At 54.5% G+C, this 9,687-nt stretch overlaps 1 protein-coding gene across 3 annotated transcripts in view; it reads right to left on the bottom strand.

Annotated features, from left to right (window-relative positions):
- Positions 1–9,687, bottom strand: part of EHBP1L1 (EH domain binding protein 1 like 1) — a 35,833-nt gene that overhangs the window by 2,783 nt on the left and 23,363 nt on the right. For all 3 annotated transcript variants that reach the window (XM_044448660.1, XM_044448661.1, XM_044448663.1), the window contains 7 exons: positions 8,870–8,918; positions 6,928–8,175; positions 5,447–5,510; positions 4,481–4,557; positions 2,982–3,102; positions 1,959–2,058; positions 965–1,038 (listed from right to left, as the gene is read on the bottom strand). In XM_044448660.1, coding sequence (XP_044304595.1) covers positions 965–1,038; positions 1,959–2,058; positions 2,982–3,102; positions 4,481–4,557; positions 5,447–5,510; positions 6,928–8,175; positions 8,870–8,918 — 1,733 coding nt within the window. The remainder of the gene's footprint in view (positions 1–964; positions 1,039–1,958; positions 2,059–2,981; positions 3,103–4,480; positions 4,558–5,446; positions 5,511–6,927; positions 8,176–8,869; positions 8,919–9,687) is intronic.

Genomic DNA, 9,687 nt, shown 5'->3' with positions numbered 1-9,687 from the left:
GCCCGAGGGACCAAGAGTCCTTTAGCCAACTCGCGCGGGCCTCGTCCACGAGGAAGTACCGTCAAGAGAACCGGCGGCTCGTTGCCGGAGCAAAACAGACACGGGCTTGAGGGTGGCTTGCGCCTGAACCGTGGTTCCCATGTCCGATCCAGGCGACAGAGCACGCTGAACAACCCCTGGTTCGCAACCCGGCAACGAGCCGTGGGTTCTCTTGACGGTACTTCCTCGTGGACGAGGCACGCGTGAGTTGGCTAAAGGACAGCATAAAGCACGTTTCCCGGTTTATCCCGGACCCACGTGGGTTATGTAGTCCAAAGCCAGGCATTTCGTGGCTCGGTTTACCCATTCCCACGGCTCTGTGCTCGGATTCTGGATCAATTAATGCTCTCCGCCTGAAAACACAGTGCTAACTTGCGGGATTTTGAAAAGACAGTGAAAGCATTAAAAATAAAGCGCGCCACCCTCACACGGAGCAAGGCAGCTGAAACGGCGGCAGAGAAAAAGCAACACCGAATTCCAGGGACGGGTAAAAAGCCAAGAGGAGGCCTGGTGGCCGAAGAAGCTTAACCGCCCACCCCAGAAGGCACCTGGGACAGGGTCCAGGCACCGTGCTCAGTTTTACCAGAGAAGAAACACACCTGCCAGGTGCCAGTTTCTTAGCCTTAGGTGCCACTGCTAAAAATGCCCTGAAGAAGTTGCTGCGGATGCGAGCTCAGGTAACGGAGCTGCTGCGAGTGGACCCGCAGACCTTGGCCCGACAGGAAAGGCAGGACTTGCTCGGCTGTGCCTTCGCCTTCCGCCCATCTCCCTGCCTTCCCAGGCCTCCCTGCACCCTCCGCATGCAGCACAGGCTCCAGCGACGGTGCCGAAGAGGCACAACAGCCCTGCAGGCTGGCCCTGCCAGTCACGCCATGGGCATCGCCAGCCCTCACAGCCCGGGGGGGGGGGGGGAGCTGGCCCTCACCTTCGATCGCCATCATGGCCCTCAGCTCGCGGCTCAGGAGCTCAAAGCGCCGCTCCAGGTCTTGCTCTTCCACCCTGGAGGAGAAAGCGAGAGCGCTGCATTCGGCCACAGGGACAAAACGGGCGCCGGCAGCCACCTCGGCATTTGCTCCGAGGAGGAGAATTTTCCCAGGCCGGTGTGAGAAGGACATCTAGGAGGAAAGGCTGCTATGATTTGCTGGCTTGTGGAGCCAGGGTGCAGCTCGGGAACCTTAGGCCCTGGGTATCTTAACTGCATGGATTTCTTCCGCCGTGAAACACACAGCTAGCTTTCCCTTTCTCCCGGGCAAGCTGCTGGAATAGCAAGGACAGCAGCATTCGCTGGCCCTGATCTGGAAAGAAAACGCTGCAGCCATAGCCAACTGAGCCGATTTAGCAGAATATACGTTTCATAAATAAAAATATAAATATGGATTCCCTCAGAAAGGGGCTGCAGTAGCGGGGTGGTTCGATTCTGCCATTCGCTTTGTCTGAATCCCTAGAAACCGGTCCCTGTGTGAAAGGGGATGTACAATCAATCGAAAACAGCATGAGTGTGGGGCATAGGCAGGTGAAAGAAAGCTCACGCCTCCCTTTCTGTGCCCATTTTGGCTCCTTGAACAGGCCAGGGGAGGTTCTCTCCAAGGAGAGACACTTTAAGGTCTCTTTCAAAGCAAAGGACAAACAGCAGTGCCTCTTGCCAGGAACGTCTTAACGTCCCTCGCTTCCCGTTTGTATGGACAGCCACGTCGGTAAAGAGAAGAGTGCTGGTTCTCACAGCAAAAGCTGCTCTTGTCTAAGGAACAGACTAGGGGAAAGCAGCTTCAGGGGGATTCTCTCTGTGCTCTTCCTAACATGCGGAAGGACGTGGCTTTCGGGCACCGGGAAAGTTCCCACCTTCAACACCTGGATCACCTGCTCGCCATTCCTCCAGGCGAGTCTGTGCCCCACACCCCCCACCGGCCCTCTGGACTCACAGCAGCTGCAGCTGGTCCTGCCGCCGGATCAAGGCGTTCTTCTTATTCACCAAGGTGAACCATTCTTGGATCAGCTCCTCCTCCTTCTGCTTGTCTGTGCCTGAAACGAAACAGGGGGAACGACTGAGCGCCAACGGAGCCACATTCCATCTTGATTTACTTCTCACGTTTTGTTCCTGCTGCATCCCAAGAAACCTGCCTCAGGACGGATCAGGTAATCGTTTCTCCTGGCAAGAGCTGCCTGGGAATCAGGCCTTCCCCAGGAACACGGGAAGGCCCCCAGTTCGGGCCTCTGGCATCCTCCTCAGACAGAACTAGCCACTTGAGCGCCACTCAGTTCCAAGGGTCTCAGGCGGAGAAAGCTTTTTACGATCCCCATCTGTTTGGGGTGAGGGGACTTAATGGGGGGGGCATTCACACGGAACAAGGAAGCTCTTTCAAAAAGGCAAGAAATGGGACACCTACTAGAGCTGCTCAAAATGTGTGGAGAAAATGGAGAGGGACGCATTTTTCTTCCTCTCCCCAGAGAGGTTCGCCTGGTGCCGTCACTTTATTCTTTTTGGCGCCAGGCTAAAACCTTTTTATTTGCCCAATGTTTTACAATCCGATGGTTTGAATTGGGGTTTTATTGTCAGTTGGATTTTTTAGGAGGATGTGTTTTATTTTACAGGGCTGTATTGTTAAACCATCCTGAGACTTTCGTAAAGGATGGTCTAGAAAGGTTTAAAATAAAAAATAAAATAACAAAATTAAGTTAAATTAAAAAATAACTGTCAAAACCCAACAGGGTGCCTCCTGAAGCAGGTAGAGGGGAAATTCAGAGAGGAGCGGAAAGGCTCCTTCAAACGGGAGAGTCAAACGATGGAGTTCACTTCTCCAAGACGTTGTGATGGACACCAGTTTGGTGCCTTTAAAAGGGGGGTGGGCAACTGGATGGAGCAGGCTCCCCGCTGGCGGCCCGACTCGGTCTGACCCCGCAGGCTTCTTCCCACGCGATTCTCCACCCCACGCGCAAATTCTCACCCGCCTCCATGAGACCCCGCAGCTCCTTCTCCACCACGGCTGCCCGGCCGTCGATCTGCCTCTGCTCGTTCTCCAGAGCCCGGAGCTCGGCCACGACGTACTGGCTGGTGTCTTGAAACCTCTAACGGGGAAAGCACAAAGGCCATTCGGAGCTGATGCTCTGGGCTGGAGGGGAGTGTGGAAAAACAGCTGCCCTCCCAAAGATTCCCCAGAGGCCTAAATATTTGACCGTGGGCTCAATGAGTTAGACGGGCAGTATGGTGCAGTGGTCAGAGTGCTGGGCTGGGACTTGGGGGAGACAGCCTCGAGTCCTGACACGGTCTTGAAGCACACGGGGCAACTTCGGCCAAACGGCAACTCTCAGCCAGACCACCTCGCAGGGCTGTTGAGAGGAGGCCATGAAGAGGAGGTCCATGGAAGCCCAAGAAGCCTTGGGCTTCTTGCAAGAAGAAATCAAGGCCAGGGTAGGGCGCTAACAAGGGAGGCACTGTCAGCTTTAAAGGGAGCTTAATTTGGTACGACGGCATCATAGGAGGCTTCGGATCCAACCCCCTGCTCCGTGTGGGACTCCCAGTTAAACCGATGGCGGTCCGATATTAGTGAGGCGTGACCGGCCGCTGCTTTCTCGGCTCTGTTATGTGAGAAGCTTCATCTGGAAAGGTCAAGGAATAAATCTGGGATGTTCCGATGTTCCGCACGGAAAGCAGGTGTCCTGCCTCTAAGCTTACAACCTTTCCCATGCGCAGAGGCAGGAGGAGCAAGAAACAAGGGGAAAGCTTCGAGAGCTGCCCAGAAACCTCCCAGATTACTAGAATCTGCCACCCCACTAATCCCAGACAGCCCAGGCACTCTCTGGTGTATCTTTGGGCCGTCCAAGAGAGATTTTGGGTGGGCTGAGGCTGTTACTTGGAGATCTGCATATAATTAACAATTAGGGGTCCCCTAATTAGGGGCCGTTTCTCTTCTTGCTCTTTGTTTTGTTATTTTTAGTTTGGTGAAATTCATAATAAAAATTAAAGAAGGGGAAGTTTCCCAGCATATCCCTTTTGTAAAAAAGGGAAAGGATTTGAGCGGTCGAAAGAATCATTTCAGTTTTGGAAGGGGAGGAACTTCTTGGAATGTTTGAAGGCTTTTTAAATTGTGACACATATCCTCGGTCCTGAAGATGGGAAGAACAGTAGTGTAATAATGATTTCGACTGTATGTCAGTTTTGACATTTGTATTTTAAATGGCGTGGTATTTTGCTTGTATGTTAGATTGGAAATTAATACAAATATTTTGAACAAGTGGAAAAATTGGGAGCCCAGTTCCTTCTGCTGTGTCAGAAAGGTGTGAGCCCCGACCAGGAGAAAGAGGCCAGTTTGACGGGGAGGGGAAGCGAAGAGGAGAGACTTAAACACAGCCACTCATCCCTGAATGTGCAAGTTTTGCCTTCGAGGGCCATGGCGAGCACCCCAGGGGACCCACAAGCCGCATCCCAGCCCTTTCGGTATCGTACCGGAACCTCCTCTTCGTTTGAGGTGTTCTTGAGGTTCACAGCCTGAGCCAGGTCCTGGGAGGTCGTGGCTGGAGAGGCTGTGATGGGAAAAAAAGCCAGAGAAAATCAGGCTCAAGTCAAGCAGACCTGCTTTGGGGTTTGTGAGCATATTTGGGCTTTGGGGTCTCGTGGGCACTCTCGCAAGATGGCTGCCAGAGGGGGCATGGCCAACCGCCAAGCACTCCTTTTGGCTGGGAAAAGGAACCTGCCCTGGAACTTAAGTCCAAGGTGGAGGTGACACCTGAGCTCCAGGACACAAAGGCCTTCTTTTTGAACCCAAATACGGATTGTATCAGAAGGCAGCAAAAACATCTTTTGAAATTAGAAAAATCCGAAGATATAAAATAAAAATCAGGATGGACAGAGAGACAGTTGCGCGCCGAGAGATGCGTCTAGAGGTACCCCGTGCGAGAGAATCCAGAACTGCAGGGATCGTTTTGGGGAGGCAAAAGTGATGGGAACCTGGCCCAGAAAGATGCCCCCCCACAAAAAAGGGCTGTTGATATATTTACTTATTTCAATGTCTATACCGTCCAATAGCCAGGGCTCTCTCAGCCATTCACAACCATCAGATCCAAAAGATACAATAAAAGATAGCAATGCTGAATTCCAGGATGCAAATGAAAACAGCCAAACATCCCAATATACAAAAACATAAAACAGTCGAACATCTAAAGGGTTTTCATTAACAACTAGACCTAATTCAAAAGCGCCGATGTCATGCATCAAATGCGTGGAAATAGAGGGCAGTTTTAAACGAATGCTGGTGAGAGACAGTGCTGGTGTGCCAGGCCGGCCTCAGCCCGGAGACGGTTCTGCAACGGGGCAGCCCCGAAAAGACCCTCCCTCGTTGCCCCCGGGCCTTTCTGGACTAGGATACGGAAGAAACGGCCTCCCATGAGCAATTATGCAGGAGCCTAAACTCACCTGATCCCTGTTGTGCTTTTGCTGTCATTTGTCGGGGTCTTGAGGCTTCATCACACACATCGTCCTGAGCGAGAGAGGAAGCCGACAAGACAATGGGTCTCGGTAAAGAAAGCCCAACCATTTAAAGCACTGACTTTAGGGGGGAAAAACCCCTCCGTACATTGAGGCTGGGTCACGAAAACTTTCATGCTCCAAGCCAGGGTTGTGACCAGAAGATGTCCTGCAGCTGTGGGCACTGGAGACGTCCTTGCCGGAGTGGACTACAGCACCCATCTTCCCCACCCAGCAGGCCCATGCTGCTGACAGGAGCCGCAGACCAACACATTACCGTGTCAGCAGCCCCTCAGCATCAGAGGCAGAGAAATATGTGTCGCTAAAGGTCCCAAGTGGAGATGCTGAGGACTGGACTTGGCTAGCAGGCCACCCCAACCGGGAGAAATCCAGCCTAGCCAGGTCCCCTTTCTGCCCACCTGCCTAGCGCTCCATGTAATTCCCACAATGCCCTGACATAGCATCACCGCACGGCATTGTGGGAAACTGAAATGGCGCCTAGACCCAGGCTTCCTGTGCTGCTCCGGGCGCTGGCCAGAGAAGTCCGCCATGGCCCACATGAGCACTTTTAGCGAGGGCAGAGACAAGATGGAGAAATGGGGATGGCAGAAAAACTTTCCCCAGGTGTTTAGAAACCACGGCAGAGGCGGATTTCCCTTCCCAGATCATCCAGTTCATCCTCCCCCTGGTCCCTTCTGAGCCATCACTCAGCTCTGGGCATGCCTCCCCGGTGGATATATAAACTGGGAGCGTGGGCAGGGCTTAGTTTATCCGGACCGCCGAAAATAGAAACACGCAAAGCCAAGCGCTTACGCGACGCCAGCCTAGTTAATCTGCGCTTGAGCAAAAGGCTCCATACCCAAAACTTCCTGGCCGAGACACACAGAAAATCGGCACCACCGTCTGGCCACGGAAGGTGAAATGAAGGAGACAAGCTGGGGAAGGAGCTGGAAGGAATCCAGGCCCCAAGACACGAGAGAAGCTTGGCCAGGTACCCTGGAACAGAGGCGCAGCTCTCGAATCTGTATGTCGAACTCGACAGCTTGTGTCTCAACCGGGGATGCTGGTCCAAGGGCCGTTTGGGCTTCGAGAGAGCTTTTGGGCACCACGTCCCAGAAGTGGGCACGGCAAAAGGAGCGAGGGCCCCAGCGGCAGGCATTTCAAATTCCCAGTGTGGGGAAACCGCCATTGAACCTCAGAAATGCACCAACCGACTGGCAGCTGGGAAGGGGGGCAGGAGCGAGCTGTGGCCACGGAAAGACCCACGGAAAAAGAACTGGACCTGGGCGCGCTCGGAAAGCGCCACGCCGCCGACCCAAACGGCCGCAGTGGGGCAGATCGCCAGCAAACAGATGCGAGGCCACGGCACGCTGCGACAAAGCATTGCAGTATGTGCCGCATGCGGCAGAGCAGGATGGAGGGCCACTCACCGCGGCGAGCCTCTTGGCAGCGTCTTCCGCGTCGGCCTCGTCCATGGAGAGGGACTCGCTCTTCAGCCGGGAGCGCCGCTTCTTCACCAGGTCCGCGTCCCGCACGTGGGCGAAGGAGGACTTGGCGGCGTGGCTGCGTGGCGGGGCCACGGGGGCTTGGCTCCCTGTGGACGGCACCCGCTGCAAGGGGCGCTCCACGCTGCTCCGGGAGGCCAGCCGCTTCAGCCGCGGAGGGGCGACCACCTGCTCGGCGGCACTGGCCGACGGCTTCCCATCGGGCTTTGCCGCTTCTGGCCCAAGATGCCCCGCAGCCGCTGGTTCTGGGCTCTGTGAGGCCGTGGCCCCATTGGCTAAGCCCTTCTCATCTGGCTTCGGGGCTTCCACCCCAGAGCCCCCCGGGGCACAGAGCCCTTCCTCCGGTTCCATGCCCTGATCCGTCCCGGCACCGTTCGTTACTGCCTTCCCATCAGTCCTTGGGGCCACAGCCCCAGAATCCACCTGGGTCCCACGTTCCGTGGAGGAAGTGGCCATGTCGCCATTCACCAAAGCCTTCCCATCAGGCCTTGGGGCCTCCATCGCAGCATCCTTGGGGCGAGATGGCAAACTTGAGGGGCTTCTGGGCATCGCCGTTGCCTCTCCTGTGTCTGAGCCCGCAGAGGCGGGCTCAAACTTCGGCGCTGGAACCGGCGGGCCCGGGGCACCGTCGACCATCTCCGTCTGGGCATTTTCTGCATCTCCCGCAGCCTCAGCGGTCACCTCCAGTTCCATAGGCTGCAGTGCATCCGTAGGGCTGGCTTTTGCCCTCCGGCGCTCCGTTACGGCGTTGTTCCCAGAATCCGTTGCCACGTCTGCCCTTTGCTCACCCCCAGAATGCTTCTGGGTCACGTCCTCCACCTTCGGTGGCTGGCGTTCCTCCAGCGCAACGGCCGAGGCCTGTGGCGTCCCAGCACCTTCAAGGTCCAACTCCCCAGGTGCCTCCACCTGCCCGGCAGCCTTCAGGAGATGCTGGGAGTAAAAGACAGCCGGATCGATGGGACTGGAGGCATCCGTTTCAAATTTGCCCACTTTGTAGGTTGTCTCGCTTGTGTGGCCAGCAAGCTGGACCACGTTCAGCTCTTGCCCCGTGAAAAAGGCCCGGATTTGGCACAGGTACGTCATGACGATCAGTCGGTCGGGCACGGCCAGGAAGACCATGTCGCTGGGATCCATCAGCCGGGAGATGCCCAGCGAGGCAAAGCCATCGAAAGCCTAATTGCAGGAGGAGAGAGAGAAAGCATGGGAGAGCAACACGAACCCCGTGACCCCCTTCGCACAACCAAAATATTTCCTGGCACCATCCTGTGACCCCCTTCTCTGCCGCTTTTCAAGGGCCCAAGCACAATTTCTGGCAATTACACAGCACCTCTTCTCGCCTTCAGCATGCAGCCACTTTGGCCCAAGTCTGCCCAATTCGCAGATGGAAACACAGAGGCTCAGAAAGTTACACCCACACCTGAATTCTGGGCTCCCCAGGGACTGATTTCCTCCCCAGGGTCACAAGCCCCAGGAAGAGGGCGAAAAAATAAAAGCATTTGATGTTTACTCCTGAAATTCAGGACAAAGCTATGTTTGTCCTTAATGAACCTCTGTAAAGGAAATTTTTTTAAAAAATAGGGGGCTTGATAACCCCCCCATGAAGGCTGCATGCCCCCCCCCCCCAAAGCTTTCAATTGCCCATTCTTGGTCTGGAATTTCTCCAACACATCCTGTCTCTACATTACTGAAATTATTTATCCCCAGAGCAGCCCGGGGAAGCCGCTTAGCCAGAGCGACCAAACAAAGGCCACCAGGCAAACGGTACATGCAGCCTTCCCACCCCAAAAGGTGCCGGGTCGTCTCAAGCCAGAACGTTTCCGGCAAACAAGCAGCCTCTGACCCAGCGATGCCGAAACAACCAACTCACCAGTTTATTGTTTTCTTTGATATTGAGCGGATCCAGGGCTTCGTAATTGCTGAAGACAGAAGGGAGTGGAAAGATGAGCTCTTTCAGTGGGGTTTGGACAGCATCTATCCCAGATCCCAAACCTGAGTACCATTCCCAGCAAAGGTTTATCTGTCCTCGGGCTCTACATTTTTGCTGGATTTCTTCCCCCAATCCCCCAAAGCCCTCCCACTCCGGGGACCTACCATGAGCACCTACTGTCCAATTCATTTTTTACACAAAGAAAGCTCACAACGATAAATTGGTGGGATGCGTATATTTATATACTGCCCTTAATCTATATAGGATCTCAGTTTTTATATGGGGGTTGCCAATGGATAACTGGTGCGATCGCTGTGTGGGAGGAAATTACCTTTTGAAATGTGGGGAGAACTTCACGGGAGGATTAAAGACATTCCCAGTGGCTCCCAGTCCTGAGTTAATTCCCGGATCAGGAATGGGCAGCTGCCACTGTGCTTGTGGCTTAGTTACAAGTTCCCTCTTGGTCTCATGCAGCACAACACTCACATAAAATTACATTCCAGGACAAAGGTAATGTAAATGTAATTTAGGGCATCCAAAGCCCTATATGCTTTTGGCCAAGGTACCAAGTCAAACACTTCTATATGTATTAGGAACCCGGCTTTTGCAGGCCCTGAAGGCTACTTTCGTAGCCCATGGAGATCCGGTGGGGCTGATGTTCTGGCTGGCCCTCGTCTAGCAGGGCACTGCCTCCAACACCGGAGAGGCAAAATTCTCCTCTGCTTTGCACCGGATGGCGGCAACCCACCACGGTCGTC

This window comes from Varanus komodoensis, unplaced genomic scaffold, assembly GCF_004798865.1.
Source record: "Varanus komodoensis strain SLA01 unplaced genomic scaffold, ASM479886v1 scaffold55, whole genome shotgun sequence".
Classification (NCBI taxonomy): domain Eukaryota; kingdom Metazoa; phylum Chordata; class Lepidosauria; order Squamata; family Varanidae; genus Varanus; species Varanus komodoensis.
The sequence above is the reverse complement of the archived record's forward strand: the minus strand, read 5'-3'. Positions and strand labels throughout refer to the sequence as shown.